General features: G+C 38.0%; 1 protein-coding gene across 3 annotated transcripts in view; it reads left to right on the top strand.

Moving 5' to 3' along the window:
* The window catches only part of lsamp (limbic system associated membrane protein), a 702,186-nt gene that overhangs the window by 610,580 nt on the left and 72,898 nt on the right, over nucleotides 1–18,708 (top strand). For all 3 annotated transcript variants that reach the window (XM_059331470.1, XM_059331469.1, XM_059331467.1), the window contains 2 exons: nucleotides 5,263–5,407; nucleotides 6,893–6,980. In XM_059331470.1, coding sequence (XP_059187453.1) covers nucleotides 5,263–5,407; nucleotides 6,893–6,980 — 233 coding nt within the window. The remainder of the gene's footprint in view (nucleotides 1–5,262; nucleotides 5,408–6,892; nucleotides 6,981–18,708) is intronic.

Below are 18,708 nucleotides of genomic sequence, written 5' to 3'. Positions count from 1 at the left end.
AATGTTCATGTGTTTATATAATCTTCAAAGCTGTTTTTATCAAATTCATTGAAGTATTTTTTTTCTTTTTTCGAAAGTTTCGTTTATTTTCTATTTCTCTGTGCTGACATCTATTACAATGGCAGCTCCTTTCAATTACCCACTTTGCACACAAGTTTCATCTTATCTCAAATCCACTTGAGGAGTTTAAAGTCTGTAACATTTACATATTAATTGCATGATGAATCTTATTATTACCCGCTGAGTAACAATTCAGCCGTCTCTGAACTGTGTTTCTAGCAATCACAAAGCATCAGTCAGGCTGCATATGCCCTCCAGATAGCGGATAGTAACAGCTTGCCACATCACTCTTTCATCGGACAATGGTCTCTGTTTGCTCTGTAAATAGTAATAAAAATGTCAGTGAGTGTGCGGTGGCAAGATTGTCCCACATATTTTTGGATGTAACTCAAACACAGGGACTTTTCTTTTCATTTCCTGATAGTGTTGTTTTTCAAAAAAACAAAAACACTCCAATAAGCTGTTTTTGCAGTCAAAATACTTGGTCTCGTCTTTATGAGGAACCTCTTCACAGAGCAGTCCAGGCAGGGTTACCAGAGTTGGAGTTAATCATTGTGTATTATCCTATTATGAAAAATCTTTAGATTACAGGCTGTATTCTTTCAATGTTGAATTATTAAATTTAAAGTATATATTTATTTGTTATGTCAAAAACCACCGTTTTTCATGCATTATTTTCAACTATTGCATATGAATATTTGTGTATACTCAGGTCACTAAACAGCCTGTGAATTACATAAATTGGGTATCAATGGAAAGTTGAGACTTGTGGATTCAATGAGCCCAACTATATTCATGAGTGATGAAGTTAGTCCCTGAAGTAGCATTTCATTGCAGCGAGTGCATTTCTTGAAACTCACCTCACTGTATAAAATGAGCTGCTATGACCTCTAGGATAATCACAGCCTCATGAGCATAAACTAGAGATCTAGAGCATTCAGAGGATGTGTAGCGTTTCTAGGTAAAATGACAATAAGGCAGTTTCTTAGCAGTTTAGAGGACAGACATGATCGTCATCCAATTGCTGAAAATATAGAAATCTCCACAATGTCTAAAGTGTCTAAAATTTTAAATTTTTTCTATGTTGTTCCAAAGGTCCGCATGTATTGATGTAACGTTCTGCAGGGTTTTATGACCTTCTTTTTTTTTCATTCTCAAATTTTTAAAAATTGCCCAATTCAGCAAATATGTGTGTAACAAATGGTATCAACCCAAAAATTGCACTATATTTGAATTATGAACCCTTATACACCTTAATAGGTTTACTCAAATTTATCTTCAGATCCCCAGCTTTCAGATGGTGTCACCACTTCTATGTGGCATTTATTTTTGACCTACTATCCCCCCCTTAAGAAACACTTCCCACTACCCCCAGTTCTCAATAAAAGGGGACAGAATAGGTTTTAACATATGTTGTGCAAATCTGTAATATAACTATAAACTCTGTGGAATGTCTATGAAGAAGATGTTGTCTCACAGTGTTTACAAGATCTCAATTCAGGTTCAGTAACAGCATGCTGTTTAGTGTAATCTCAGTTTTTTCAAAGAGACAACTGAAGGAAACTGTGGCCATAAGTCTGTTCACGTCTTCTTGTTCTGCCTTTCACTTTCTTGCTTTTTTTTCCTTCTACCTCCTCCCGTTTACTTCACGGTAGGAGACGAGTGATAATAAGGCAGCAGAGGAAGCAGGCATGGTGAAAACAAACAAGACGCAGCCATTCAGTCAGCCAGGGCACTTTATTGCTTCGCTGCAAACACTTAAAATCTGTTTATCTTGTCAGTGTGTGTCTGTTTTTCACTAATTTATTGTGAATGTCACTTTGGAAACAGAGGTGTTGTTTAATGGTCAATCACAGCATTACAACAGTTACATTCATTGAAAACAACTTATTTTATAAGGCTTATCTAAGAACAAAGATATTATACATTTATAGTCATGAAGAATGTGACAATATTACTACATTATATGGTTCTAAATATAACCAAACACTAGTTTGGCAGGAAAATCCTACAAAAAAACAAAGTTTGTCAGCAATTCAATTAAGTAAATGTTGTATAATTGAAAGAAAAATTAACACTGTAGACATTTGTCACAAACTGTACTGTATATAGTAAGTTCTGCATGTGGTGATTCTGGAGCAACAGCAATGTATAAAGTATAATTTTATTTAATTACATATTTTGATATTTTGTGCATATTCATGCATTAACACTGAATCCCAAACTTTTATTTGTTAGAAAGAGAAAGAAAGATTTCAACTAAAATATGAGTTGAGTTTTGAGGACTCTAACATGTGACTTCCCATCATTCATGGACTATTTGTAGACTTTAGAGGAATATTTAACCTGCAAAATGACCATTTGGTTATTATTAACTCACCTCATGTTACTTTGATTTCTTGAACAAAACTTTACTTTTCTCACATGCATACACGGTGAATGGAGAATCCAAAAATGGAGAACATTCTTGAAGAACTCAAGTTAATGGGGGCTGCTTTTAAGAATAGCAAAACTGTATCAAAACATGCATTCACAAAGTCTAACACTATCCCTGCAGTATATATTATATAAGTTTAATTATCCAATTTGTCTGTATGATTTCTCCAAAAACCTTATGCAACACGTATGATATCCTACTAAATAATGGTTGCTGTTTTTAACACATTGTTAACGTTGTGACACAGAACAATTTGTATTCAGCGACTTGTTTAAGGTTAGGAAAAAGACATACAACATGAAGATACCCATGCAAGCTCACCCACCCCTAAAGCATCCCAGGTCTATCTGCTACATTAAGAGACACAATTTTATAGGAAAGGTACAAAATTCAGTGTATGACTTTACTCTGCCCAAACACATGTGTTTTCCATAAATGTGGCTCGCCTCCACAAGTGGAAGATTGTTCATGCAGAAGTGATTAAATAGTAAAGTTTTAGTGACAATGCATGTGTTTAGGGAGAACTGAGCTTTCAACTGGATAAATGAGACTTGGATTATAGTGAGAGTATTATATTGTAATACAAATGGTCATTTTGCAGTTGAGGAGTGTTTCCTCTTAGTTCAGTTTTTACAGTTTGTGTTCGTATAGCTCTCCACCATTTTAGGAAAATGTGTCATAACTAGTTTCAGATGCTTTTGACTTTATAGTCTATTAATTACAGCCCTGAAGATATTTGAAACCAAGCGGGATATACCTGTTCACTTCAGAGAGAGGAAAGTAGAGGGTAGATGTCAAAGCGAGTCAATAATACAGTGAGTTATCTGGGCACCCCACACAAAGGGAAAGACCATCAACAGGGATTCAAGCTGCGAGTACAAGCCTTCAACAAATCTGACATCCAGCTCCCACTGGGTAACAGGCTGGGGTGACTGCACCACCACTTTTGTGCATCACCCGGGGTCACCTGCCAAAGACAGACTCACTCCGCTGCCTCGCTAATCTACTCTCTTGTAGCCCAGCACACTCCAAAGCAGTGTGTGCAGCCAAGGCTCGGGGAGTTACCAGGAATTTGCATGTGAGGCGCATCCGCCGTCGGCTTGCATTACGGCTGATATCCATTCTCATTGATTCCGACGTCTTCCCACATTTACATTTATTCATTAGGCAGACGCTCGGCTCCCGTCCCTCCCGTACGAGATGTCTTAGCTCGAGCTTACTTGGCGTAATGTTCTGACAGCGAGCAACAAGGAGTAAACAAGAGGATACCGGTGTCCTTTCTCATCCACAGGAATAGTCTCACTGTTAAAGGAGATGTATTTATCAGAAAGAGGAAGGGAGGCACATTCGCATGCGTGTTAGGGATGAATAGGAAAGAGATGCTCCTTAACTGTCTTTCAAGACCTCAGGAGAAGTGCTGAGTTGTAGGATTGGCTTTACCTTCTCTGGCTTACTGGTATTAAACACAACACTGCTGACCTGTGCCAATTGTTTAAAGATTGTGCATTAAAACCCTGACTTAAAACACCTCAGAGTTTCAATCAGTCACCTCCTCTATGGGATCACATAAATGCTACTATTTTTTTGTTTCCTTTCTACAGAACTCCTAGGGTGCTTTGACAAGCCAAGTCTATTTGGTTAGTCTAAATCAGCGTGAAATTGATACTTTTACCTCATTTTGGATTTTGTCCGGTTTGCTTTCACAGTGCAGATATGTAAGCAGATTGAGGGGCTTGTATGAAGTCAGAGGCTAGAAATATACTTGCAGTTTTATTTCTTATTTGTTGGAAAGGTGGCGGTGAAAAATGTAAAAACGGAAAAAAACAAAGTAACATGGAGCTGAAAGCCCCCCAAGTACATTTTATATTACTTTTATACTGGCTGTAAATCTGGTGTTCCTACCAAAATAATTTTTAAAGAAATGCTCACAACGACAACAGTAGAGGCTCCAGGTCGTCAATAATGTGTTGACACATTATTTTCGACGTGCTGCAGTCAGACACCTGGAGAATCAGAGAATGCAAGCCTTAATGCACTTCTACCACAAAGGTAAATATTACAGTATTTTGGGCAATAAGTGGATAATTCTGCAATGAGAAATTAGTTTTAGCTTAGTGGAGCCAACAGAGTTAAACTGAGGGACAAAAATGTTATCTTTCTGCTATGATGGGACCTCACGATTTGATTTGGAGCCCACTATCGCTAATCCTTTAATTGTGTCAGATTATGTTCATAGTATGGCCAGATGAAGCCTTGAAGCTTTCCATCCAATTGTTTAAAATAAAGGTTAATTTCTCGAGGCTTGATGTGCACACAAACCCCCCTGCTGGACAAAACTTTTATTGTCATTTCAACAATTTGTGGTGTCTTACAACAGTGTAAGCATGGGAATAATCGCAGTACGTCCCATCACTAGTTCACAGTGAATTGAACCGCACTACGGTTTGTTTGGAGACAGACCGACACCTGTTTTAGCAAGTGGTCTGGGATCGGTTGTTTTGGTCCGCACCAGAGTACGATTGGAGCATTCACCAGCAACCAAACGAACCGTAACCAGGATTTAACCACACCAAAGTTTGATTGAAACGGACAAAACTTTGGGTTGTGAAAACACCCTAATAAGAATACATATTACAAATTGAGGAAGAAAGATGTTACATGCCCTTTTGTTTTTGCCTTCTTGCACTGAATCCCCTTTTGAGAAGCCCAGCCTTCTTTTTCAATTTTCCTTCTTCTCACCTCACTTGCTCTTGTTTTGCCTGCAGGTGTTATGTGGATGACAAAGTGTCCAAGGTGGCCTGGCTCAATCGATCCAACATCATCTTTGCCGGCCAGGACAAGTGGTCCCTGGACCCCAGAGTAGACCTGGTCACCAAAGGGCAGCTGGAGTACAGCCTGCGCATCCAGAAGGTGAGACTGACCTCGAAAACTGGACTGGATTTTTTTTTTAATTTATTTTGATCCATTACAAAAACTAAGTTTGAATGACAGATGCATTTAGAAATGGGAGAGAATGTTTGTGTGTGTGTGTGTGTGTGTGTGTGTGTGTGTGTGTGTGTGTGTTTGGTTGGTTTAAGGATCCCATTGAGAAATCATGAAACACAACCTTCATAAAATGCACATTTTTACTTTTTAAGAACTGGAGCTGTGTTCAACTGTTAATCTATTATTTATTTATCAATTTATTAATGCAGCAGGTTCACTCAGAGGGTATATTCTCCTGCTCTATTCTTAATTTGTTATGTAACACTTTCTGTGTGATTTCGAAAATATGAAACATGTGAAAGACTGGATGATAAGACTTTCTTTTTTTTCCTTAAATAATAATGATTAAAAAAAACTCAACCATAACGTAATACTTAAGGGAATAGTTTAAAATGTTGGGAAATACATTTACAACCCCAATCCCCAAAACGTAAAGCATATAGAGAAAGAGAATGCATTAAATTCAAAATAAGAATATATATTTAAAGTTACATTTGAAAAGTTTTCCAGTTTGAGTGTTTTTGTGTGTGTTGTGTTTGAGCTGTATTCAGCTGAATGTAGGTCACAAAGGATTTGAAAAATCATTGCATTCTGTTTTTATTACATTTTTCACACTGTGAGTTTTTTTTAATCAGAGTTATAAAAATATATTGGCGTTCCAATGGAGATAAATATATAGTTTTTGCAAAAAGAGGAATGAAGCATATACTCCTGAAATGTCAAACTATTCCGTGATCTGAGTTGCACCAATTTTTTTGAAACACACAATATAGATTTTCCTTTGCCGTGACGCAATAACCTGCTTCTCCTTTCCATTACTGATTCCATTGGAGATCATTTCACATTGTTGTATCTCAAAAAGATGGCCATGACCTAAAGTTTATGCACACCTGAGAGTAATAACGGCTAAGATGTTAGCTCTGCTCTAACTAAATCTAACTGACATCACTATTGTTACCATGACAACAACAAAAAACAGTTCTGACTCGTATTCAATTATATTAAGATTTAAAAATACTTCAAAAACACACTTTGTCTTTTGCCTCAGAAGTCAAATTAAATGGTTAGACATAATTTGTCAGTAATTCAACCAGTTCCTTCAGCAGAGATAAATTGTATGTGTTTAAATGTTTTTGTATTATTATTATTATCATTATCATGGTTTATCAAAAAAGCAAGTTTGAATCATCCACATTCTATGCCTGAAGTTCTCCTTATACTGATCATGCTTCTTTAGAAACTTAATTTATTGAGTTGAGTGGACTCTCAGCAGTCTGTTTTCATCTCATAATTTCAAATCAAAAGGCTTTAAAATCAAAAAGGTAAAGCACTAGTGGTGGTGTGAAAGAAGACATTCTGCTCTGCCAGTAATATTGTAATAATGAAATAACAATACTCTATTGTGTGAAGGTGGACGTGTATGACGAGGGCTCGTACACCTGCTCCATACAGACGAAGCAGCAGCCCAAGACCTCACAGGTCTACCTCATCGTACAAGGTAAGCAGCACCTTAACATAAAAAAATGGCAACACAGGTGGCACCACATATCCATGTCAACGGGATAGATATAAAATGTTGCACATTATGCTAAACAGACGCTGCAACACATTTTAAATTATATTTCAAATGTCTCAGGAGTCAGAGGCATCATTGTCCAACAGCACACAAGCAGCACAAATCGGCGTCACCACGGCTCTATTATAAAATGCTGAAATGTGTCCCTCTGAGGTGCCTGCAAGGAAAATATATGAATATGTATTGTCAGGGGAAAAAAGCAGTATGTCACAAACGCCCGCCTACAGCAAACGAAATTCTTGTTCCAGTTCAAATGAATCTTAAGTGCACTTGAAAAGCCTTCAGCAGTATTTTTTTCCATTTAAAAAAATATGAAGTTATTTCTCCTGAATGGAGACAGCAGGAAAGTTGAGAGCGAGAGAGAGAAGGTGCTGCAAGATTTGATCCAAGGCCTGGAGGCTGGAATTCTCTTTCTTTCATTTGCAAGTTGTTGTTTTTTTGCAAAATTCCTTCCAAAGTTTGGAGATGGAGGGAAAAGCAATGCTATAACATTAGGGCTGTCAAAAGATGCACAGTCATGTTCTCTTTTGTTATTATTTGTGAAGTGAAATCATCCCAAACAACTCATCTCACAGTACATTTTTAAAGAAGCATTTTCAGAATTGAGTACTTCTGTTAAGTGTCTTACCATTATTATGTGGACGACACACACATTTACATGAAGGTGTTACCGTGCAGCTATGTGGCGGTTGGTTAAAAACTAATTAAAAGTCAGTGCTTAGCTTCAGTCTGTAATGCAAAATATTGTGTGTGGATACTCCAACTATTAATCACTTTAAATCAAGATTTAAAAATAGTTTATCTTTTACTTCTTTATGTTAAATATATCAATAATTATTTTGTATTCTTCTTTCTTGTTTTCTTTTTCACCCGTGTCTTTTATAGACCCTTATTTTTGCCTTATGATATCTTATTTAGTCATAAGAAATATGCTGTTTACTGAAATCACCTTATTTTGAGTGCTACAGTGTACAATATTTTCAACATTTTGGGAACAGCGCTGGGCGTTTTACCCAAAAAATGTCATTTTTCAAAACTCATTTATCGTTACTTTTTTCAAAAGGAATGTTATTCCTGCATGAAAATCAGAATTCAGATCTCAGAGCTCAGATTCAGATGTATTTACAAAACAACAACACACTACTACTCATTACTATGGACAGTAATATTATTATTACTGTAATGCATTACTAGCATTGCATTCCAGCCCAACACCAGAAATAGTCTGCACGTTCTTAACCCTCATCTCCCCTCCTACTATCAGCTCAATCTCCTCCTCATTTTCTAAAATTATTGCTTTTTCACTTGTTACAAGGGCGTCATATTGTTTAAATTTGGCACATGCCACCTACATGACTTCATGGGGGCTGGCCTTATTGAAAACTGGATATTCTCCAGAACAAGTTTAAACCGGTTTTGGCCAGTTTTAGAGTCTTGAAATCCCCCCAGATCAAGCCCTCCCCTCTCTGTGCACTTGCACACTATTTAATGATGATAACTACTCAAGAATATTTGTGATACAGAATTATAATATAATGTTAGTTCACTGTGTTAATACGTACACATGTGTATGATTACAGTGGTATTTATTTGTATGACATCATTTTAGTGACACTTCATGCCTCAGAATATTGTTCAACCTGCCATGTGTCATTTCACTGCCGTTACTTCTTGATGTCTATTAACTGTAGGCTCCATTCTCCAATAAAGAGAAAACTTACAAAGAAGCAACGTCATTAATACCCACAATTATATTATTGTAAACAGTGTGCTTTTAAGTGTTTATTTATTTATTTTCAATCTGTCAGAATATGTGTCCCTTTTAGTTCTTCTTTAAACCTCTGAAACGTTTCTGAATTGCTACCAAGCTCTCGGGATCATGAAAGAATAAGAGCAATAACAACACTGAGCTGTGCATCAAGGCAGAGAAGAAAAAGAGTTCATTATCCATCAAAATGCCATTGCTAAGTCTCTATAGTCTTGTTTTCTAAAGTCACAGCTAGTTGACAGAAATTGTTCTTAACCTGTCAGAAACAGGCTGCCTGACAGATGAGTGCAATACCTGAGTGCTTAGAATCTCCTATAGTTTGTTTGTTTGTTTGTTTGCATCTGTGTGGGGGTGTATGTCTTTATGTGCTTTGCTTTCAGCTATTCATGCTTCAATTGTCATCTGTCCATTATTCAGAGAGGAAATACTGATGCAGTACATGTGTTTTTTTATGTCTACAGTGGCAAACCTAATAGATCCGTATATATCACCATTATTTCATAAATCACAGTTTGTTTTTGTTGTAACTGCCCTTTCCATTTTACACCGACTGACTGTCTGATGTGAAGCCAGACCTGAGATAAATACTACAGGCTGTCAGTAGAGAAAATGCACCAAAGTGTAATTTCAAGGCACACAATAGCCTACTAGAGAACTTCTCATCCAACTATGAACTGAAGATATCATCCATTAATAGCCTTTTTAAAGGTCAATATGAGAATTGATGTTCCTCTTCTTGGATCCATGGCAGCAAATTGCTTCTCCTTCCCAGAATCCATTGTGTCCGATTATTCAGCGCTTGATCATTGGAATGTCCTGCGTCGACTTCCCGAGTTTCTGTCGGCGGCCTCGTTTATCACGGCTAATGCGACAGCTATAGCCAAACATTGATTCCGTTGCTTTGCTTCCCTTCTATACTTTGTCCTCTGCTCTGCCTCTGTCCCATTCAATGCTGCTGCCATTGTTATGCTCATCAGTTGTATTCCCCCGCTCCGTGGGAGTAATCTTCTCCTTGAGGTTGCGGCGCATCACTAAAGGCGTAGATTTCTGGCAATTACCGTGAATGTGTTACTGTGCGCAAGTATTGTAAAGTTTTTATTTACTTTCGAATGGTGGTCAAACATTGAACACAGATGTGAGGAAACTGCTGATTGCAGAAAAATGATAAAATATAATTAGGAGAAAGTAAATGCTTCATGAACAATCAGCCAGTTAACCCCCCCCCCCCCACCCCCCACCCTTTTTTTTTATAGGGGGTGGTGGTGGGGGACAGGGGATGTTCAAGGTACAAACAACAATAGACACCATAAAGTTGGAATAACTTAGTTTTCAGACACAATCCTCTGTTAATTGTGGTTTCATTTGCATTGTGATATGTTTGGAAGAGACTGATTAATAAAAGTTTTGAGAAGATACAAAAATACACTTCTTCTGCCCAGAATAAATCACATTGTCACATTCATTTGATGGAAAGAGGTAAAAAAAAAATGATGTATATATTTTATTCCACCTTTATGGGTGACCGTGTAGAAGTGGTGTACACTATAGATTAGAAATTTAAAAATGATGAATAAATTAAAAGAAATTGTGGAAGTGTGGAAGTTCTTAAAACATCATGATATGAGTATATGAAGACCATAACAATGCTCAATCATGTCTCATAAGTTGCTGCTGCAATTTTGGGGTTGATACCATTTGTTGGATTGGATTTTGTGCTAAGTTTTACTATTTTTGACCACTCAAAATGTATAAATAGGGTCAAAGATCCCTCCAAAATACCACATTAGGACAATCAAGACACTAAAACCTTGAGAAACACCATAGGATCCATGATATGATTTTCTATCAAAAACTTTGGAGATTTCTGCAAGAACCCCTTTATTGCCAAAATACTTAATAAAACCTAACCCAAGCTATCTCCTCTGAATGCTCTAGGTCTCTAGTATGGGTTTGTAATGTTCCATGAGGCTGTGATTATCCTAGGTCCCAACAGATCAGTATATACAATGAGAAAAAAATGCTGTCACTACAGTTAAATACTACTATTAGGGCTAACAATTATTGTACCTAACAAGAATAAAATTGGGCTCAATAAATTTGACTTTCAACTTTTAGGTTATACCCAATTTATGCAATTCCAAGACTGTTTAGTGACCCTCATATGCAGAAATATTAAAATACAACATGCACCCCAAACTGCATGGCATTAGCATCAAGTGAGCAAATTGTTTGTAAGGTTAGACTTGGAAACCATTTTAATTCAGATATCTTGAAATTATTGGTCAAACTGACATGGCCCCTTTTTAAATAGCTCTCAGTTTAGGGTCTTAAATGGCAATCTTCCCAACAAGACATCATGATGTGGTACCAATGGATTCCTTAGGTTCATACAAAACCAATATCTTCTCCAGAGATGTTTCTTTAAATGTGAGTATTATAATGTTTCTGTAGTGGCTTCAGGTTTACCAGTCTTCCAGAACTACTGCTCTACGCTTTTTGTATGTTTAAGCCTTTTTCTAATGGAAGATAAGAACATATCTTTGTGTGTGGCTCCACTATACCATCACATGCAGAAACCTAAACCAACCCCGCAAAACCCAATCAACTCTGCAGGATAATAATTCACCCTGCCTTCATCTTTTAATGGGGATGAAAATGTTCCAAGCATCAAACATTGCCCCTGGTTACAAACCCAAGAGCGGGTTCACATAACCAAAGCTGACAATTTCGTGCTAGCAGGGACAGGGACGTAATTGGAAAACAAATGATCAGACAAAGTAAATTTGCGGTGGATGAAAAAGTGGCAAACTCGCAGGGCTCAGACGAGTGGTAGCAAGCAGCAGGGTCACTGCACATGACAAGAATCCTGATATAATGGCAGGCTTTCCACCCAAATCCAATTTGATTTTTCTATGAAACAGACACAGAAGTTTGGCCCATGGGCAAGCCCAGGCCAGTGTTGCGATGATTTGAAGGTTCGACTTTGATGTTTGCCAAGTCTATTAGCTATTCAAGAGATGTTTGTGCAGGAAGAAAAGTAGGTATGAATGAATGTGTGCATGCACAAGTAACTTGATACCTTTATTTTGTGTTATTATAGTAGTTTTAGAACATTATTTGAGTTATGGTCACAGTGGGAAACCATGAAAAATGCTCTTCGCTTTCTGAGAGTTTCTTTTAATGAGTGAACTTATCCACTTTTCCCACAGTCTATAGAGAGGAATAATCGAATAATATACACTCCACATGCTTTGAACTCGAACACGTATCACCCCATTAAAAATCTGTGTTACATTGATGGGATTTTTTTTAAATATTTTAACATTTCACCATTTGATCAAGCTAAAAAAGAAGTATACTGTGTATACTCTGCAGCTGACATCAATCCCAGTGAGGGGAAACATTCTGTGCTTTCATGCAGATATTCACTGTGTTAAATCCTGTCTATAGCCCATATAAACTGCTTGGCTGTCATTAATGATGTTCCACTCCTGAAGTACAGATGGCAGGGATAAATCTCTCTGACTGTAAAAGAAAAATATTTGACTTATGAAAAAGTTTAATAGCGTATTGCTTTATAACTATTGTCATACTGAATCAGCAAAAGCTTCCTTGAATCCATTTGTGCAGCACTAATGGAACTTGGGGACATCCAGTCATCTGCAATAACTGTGGGTATAATTTAACTTTTTTTCCCTCCATTTGTGTTGCTATTTTTTAGCATTATTCTTTCAGGCCAGTCACTTAAAAAACAAATTCTACTTGCATGCACGGCCAAGCAATTGCTCAACATTATGGGGTTAAACAACTAACATCATTACAATGAACAGCGGGCAGTGAAAAAAAAACGAGATATGAGCAACACAGTGGTAAGCAGGAAACAACACACTGTGAAAGGGTAATCAGACAGCACAAATCATGTAAGAATAGACAGAATGCTTTGTGCTGACAGAGAGCTGTTGCATAAGTAAGAATTTCCTGTAGAACTGCCTAGAGTTATCAAGTGTTATAGTTCATATCCTAGCAATCAGTGGGTCTAACACCAATGCATCAGGACATATGACAGCATCAAATCATATCTGTCATGTCTATGATTGGTGAATAATATTCTGGTGAGGACAAAAATAGTCTGATAATAATGATCCCTGGTGAGTCAAATTCTGCATGGAATTAGTTTTTCTTGTTCCTGTGGACAATTTCTGTCTTCCTTTTCTATGAGACAGAGGCAGAAGGGGAAAAGATGCAATTTTAGTCATGGACTACACTACAGCTTTTCAGCCTTCATCCGCCATCAGCAGATATCATTTTCACCACAGTAGGGCTGCATTATCATGAATGTAATTCTATGGATGCCAATGGTTCACTGGTCAGTCCTTGATTCGGACTAAGGGCGCTTTTACGACCCAAAGTTTAGTCCGTTTTAATCGAACTCTGGTGCGGTTAAATCCTTCTTGCAGTTCATTTGGTTGCTTGTGGATGCTCCATTTGTACTCTGGTACTGGTACCACTTGCAGAGAGGGTCTCGGTCCGTTTCCAAATGGACCCTAGTGCGATTTGATTGCTCTGTGAACGTAATCCGACCCAATAACAGGAAATGAACCAAAACACAGTGGATTGGTGACTACCTGCATGGGCATTTTGTGAGATGTACACAGATAATAGCATAAAGATGACATTTGTGTCCTTCACTTTCACTCTGTAGGCTACCGGTGAGTTAAAGCTAATTTGTCATTGCAGAATTATCAACATATTGCAGATCGTGGTAGGAGCATCAAGGCTCGTCTTCACTGATTCTACAGCTGTCTGATTGCAACACATCGTCTGTGGAAATCATGGATCAACACATTATTGATGACCCGGAGCCTCAACAGAAGCTCGTTCTGAGCATCTGAGGTTTGCGATCGGTTCCACCTTGCTTTGTATATTTCAGTGTTTACATTTTTCACAGCCAGCTTTTCAACCAATAAGCAATAAAAGTGCAAGAAGATTTCCAGCCCTTCACCTTCGTGCATTCCCCTCTTCAAATCTTTTTTTATTTATTTAATCCGCTTACATTTCTACACTGTGAAAGCAAACCAGAGTAATCACAAAACGAACCAAATGTTTCAATGTCACTCTTTCAGACGAACCAAACTGACTTGGGTTGTAAAAAAGGGACCTAAAATATCTCAAAAGGTATTTGCTTTACAATACTCATGGTCACCAGAGGATGAATTACACTAACTTTGGTTACCTGACTTTTCGTCCTGCAGCATCATGAGGTTACGAGTCGATTACCACAAAATGTCACACAGTAAAGTGACTTTAGTAATTTCCTTGACTTTTTCCCCAGTGTCACTATAAGCTTGACCTTTGTGGTTTTGAGTGAAATGTCAAAGCAACTGTTAAATTTAAAATTAAATTAAAATTAAAATTTTAAATCAAATTTGGTACAGGCCATAGACTGTATACCAATATGGGTAAGCATCTCCATTCATTTCCTCCCTCTACAAAAATTAAACCAAAATATCTCCCAGATACAGGCACTGGCGTCTTGCACTCATGATGTAAATTACAGCCAAAATGTGGACTGTGGACAGTAATGATTGATGGTGATACAGTAGTATTAAGGTCTCACTCTAGATCTCCAACTTAAAAGACAGAATAGACCTTTTGTACACACAAATGAACAGTAACACGTGTTAACCGTTATAAAAGACAGTTTAAACAGTAAATAAATGTATTAAATTGCAGGAACTGAAGTAGTTATGAGGGTCAAGTGAGCCACGGAAGTTACAAAAAAAATGGAAGTTACTTGTAAAAATGTATGTACACTGAACACTGAACATAATCAGCGTAATGGGAACTGACAAAAACCATATTTGGTAAAATTGTGTTTGCCATGTACTGCGTAAAACCTTTTTTTTTTTTTTTTTTTTTTTTTTACCTTTTTTTTAATGTTGCCCATGTCCTATCCACAAACACGGTTAATGAGTTTGGTCATTAACTATGATAAACTTATGACATTCTCATGCTAGCTGTACTTTCTGTTTAATGCTAATTAGCAACTTTAAGCATGCCAATTAATTGAAATAAGATTTACAACAGTATAAACATCATACCTTCTGAAAATCAGCTTTTTTTGTTTTTGTTTTTTTAACATTTTTGCAAGCTGATATTAGCATTTAGCTCAAATCACTGCTGTGGCTAATTACAGCCTCACAGAGCTTCTATCAGTGTAGATGCTCTTGGTTTAATCTCACTACTTCATTATTTTGAGAAATAAGGGTGGGTGAGCTTTTTTATCAAATTTAATGAGGAGGTGCAGTAAAACATTAGCAATGTTTGGGAGGGCCTAGCTTTAAAAAAGAAACAGGACACATAAGCCCAAATATAGTCCCAATCCCCACCCCAATCATTTCAGCACAGTCCTTTGTACAACCATATCCACAGCAGCAGTGTTTCCGCAAATTCAGCAAATCTCAACACGATATGCAAATGTATTTTATAAAACACAGGGGCTGGGGAGTGATTCATTCATCTCATGAGGTCCTCTTATAATACTCATCTCACAGGAGTGGAACTTTTAGTTCGTTTAACTGTATCTGCCTGCAGACTGCTGACCCCAATCACAAATATTGCAGCTTGTTGAACTCTGATTTCCACTGGTATCTAACAGAAAGTGTTCATTTGACATGACTAAAAAAAACATTAGTTACCACAGCCAGTGAGTGATTCATCTTTTAGCATGCAGGGTCTCGAATCACTGGCCTAATCACAAGCCACAAGTAAATTGAAAGTCATTCTGTGAAATCGTGCAGTCCAGGCTGAAGGAGCCAGAACAGCAGGATGGATTTTGACATACGCTGTCCTGCTGCTAGTGATTATACATGTAATCCATGTGTGACCATGTGTGCGCATGCATGTCTCACTCTCTCTGTGTGTACTAAACTGTGCTGCCAATTATACCAGAGTGTGTATTGGTTATTTGCCAGATGCCATGAGTTCCTTGAAGCCTGTCGATAGTATTGATCTTTTGTTGGTTTGCAAAAGTAAAGGTTGCTTTCTTGGTTCCTTGTCTTTTAATTTTATTTATTTTTTATGTCTACTTCTTTTTCACTCGGAATCAATGCTGATTTGAATTAGCTGATCAAGCATCACTGAAGTTATTGAATTAAAGTCAGCCCTTTCATATGCATTAACCTTTACGGAGTGATTTAAGTAGCCTTGAACATCGAAACTGATCTCAAACTGTCAATTTCTTTTTCTAAAATGTCTTTAGTTTTAGAATGCACTGCAGCACAGATAAAACAACCAGTCGTATCCACTGGACTGTATAGTACTGCTTCTATTCCAATACAACATCATAAGTCTTATTTCTGTTGTGTTTATGACCAGAATCAGTCTGGCTAGGCAATCTGGATTAGCTCTTAAATCTACAAGTTATCACCCAAACCTTTCTAGCGAGCAGCTTTCGCTCCAAGACAGATGGCATTATCCATTCATAAATGTCACAGAAAGAGAGCGACTATAAAGTAGCAGACAAAGTGAACAGTCCCGTAAGCAGCTGTTCCCTTGCTCCCCTGACCCCATTTCAATATGTTGTGTCCATTGAGAAGTGACACATTAATGTACTGGAGACACTTGTTCTGCAGCATGGAGAATTGACAGAATCGATGCAACAACAGGATGTTGTTTGTCTTGTTTTGACCACGGCATGAAATCAGACAAATACTATATAATTATTGCCTGGTGCAAAGTTATAGTTTTACTTAATCCTAGACGTATGTTTTTTCCAATTCTAGCCACATTCCCCTCAAGGCTACTTTGACCTTTATTTTGTATCTGGCAATTGCTTGTTTTTTAGCAGTAAGAGCCCTAACCTCATTATTGATTCTAACTCAGCCATAGGAAGCAATATTTATCCCTAGTAGGCATCACTGAATTTCAGACCAACAGATTGGAGCTATTAGATGCATCCTCTTGCACACTTATCCATCTTTCCTTCCCTTCATTTCTTCCCTCCCTGTATCAACATGCTGTGGTATTTAAGGAGCTTATCTGAAGAACTCTCCAAAGGCAGCCATGTCACTCTAAAGAGCACCTTAGCAGGATGGGGGCATCTGTGTGTGTGTGTGTGTGTGTGTGTTCTACTACTCTACAGTCTGGGCAAGGCGGAGGATTGACCTTTTAACAATTATCATGGGACAATCAGAACCTTTCAGCTGTGCATGTGAAGCCATCTATCCACTGTGCTCCTCTCCACCCCTTCCAATCCAACAACCCCTTCCTCTTTTCTTCTGCCCCCTGCACACCCCTCACACTTCTGCATCATGGACCACCCCTTATCTACACTGTAGCAACTGCAGGGTTAGTTTCACTTCCTCTCATGTTGTATGGACAGGGGGAGAGATAGGAGGATTGTGAAAGGCAGAGAAATTGAAGGAGAAGTGCAGAAGAAAGTGCAGATTAAGTATGGCAATCATTAATTCCAGATATCGGCAGCCTGTTTGGCTCTTCTGCTACAGCTCTGTGATCACACCCACATACACATTATTGCTTGTATTGCCCCCAGACATGGAGTTCTTTTTGCGAGATGATCTCTCCTTACACATCTGAAAAAAACATGTTAGGAGAGATCAATGAAGCTTCCATTCACCGAAGGAATGAAAGCAAAAAATCAACAAAATTTCTTCCTTGCCATTTGCAGCCATGTGCAGCCTCCCACTGAAGGCAATGTTATTGCTCGTCAAGGGCTTTCCAGCAGCCAAGGAGCACACAGAGCGTGGCACTTGAAGCCTGGAATACAATTTAGTTTCTGTCCAGTGTCCTAGTGTTTAGTACATACGCCACTCTGGATGCCACCTGCACTGCAATTATTAAGTGTTTATATATGTCTAGATTGATATATGGCACAAAATAAGAGCAAGTAATGATACAGATGAATCAGTAATGTGACTGTGATAGGCCCCGGTGCAAAACATTTTCTAGGGCCCTCCCCTCTGGATAACCTCATGGATAACAATAGGCCCAACACCAAACTGATCTATAGTAAGACCTTCAGCCTGTGAAACATCATTCTTCCCAAATAGTTTTAACACTGAACAGCGACGCAGAAACCAAACTAAGACAAACTCAAAGAATGCTCATCAATAATTTGCGTCAATAAAGAAATACACTGCAACTTAACAGCCTACTCAAATATCCTGCTGGCACGGCAGCAGTATGAAAGATGAAGTACCCGATCACACAATCACTTGCACTAACATCATCATCATTTATCATCACAGCCAAATATGTTCTTCTAGCGGTACACCGTGCATTAGCAAACAATATATGTATTTATAAATATAGTAATTAAGAGACATACTCACGCAATGATGTTGCTTAATTTACTAGCGGGGATGGTGACGAGCTAGCGTTAGCCTTCCGCTACACGGCAGATGGCAATCAAACAGTTGTAAAAGTTTTGCTGATCATTCCTCCTGCTCTCCTTTCTCATTCCTTTTGTATTTCAGCTTGCTGAACATGATTCTAACTTGGATGGTTATTCTAACTATTTTACGGAGCTATTACAACTGTAGTGTAGAAAATGTAATGTTTGCATAGGCTGTCACCATAAACAGCGTGCAAAGTCATTGGGCAACACTCCTATAATTACCCAGCAATCCTTTCATCTCTGTAATTTCATCATTGCAACATTTGCAACTAATAAATTGTTCATAATTACCAAACACAGCCTAAGTGTGACAATAATGGTCCTGACTCATAAGTGCTAAAAGTTCACGCCGGAGAGGTAAACGTATTCATGAATATTCATGTTTACTTGCATTTTAATGACCAACAGGGCTCACAGCCAATGAGGTTTGGCCCCAGGTTATGGGCTCCTCCCGGCGTCTGAAC

This window comes from Centropristis striata, chromosome 4 (genome assembly GCF_030273125.1).
Source record: "Centropristis striata isolate RG_2023a ecotype Rhode Island chromosome 4, C.striata_1.0, whole genome shotgun sequence".
In the NCBI taxonomy this organism is placed as follows: domain Eukaryota; kingdom Metazoa; phylum Chordata; class Actinopteri; order Perciformes; family Serranidae; genus Centropristis; species Centropristis striata.
Note: the sequence above shows the minus strand (reverse complement) of the source record. Positions and strands in the feature narration are given on the sequence as shown.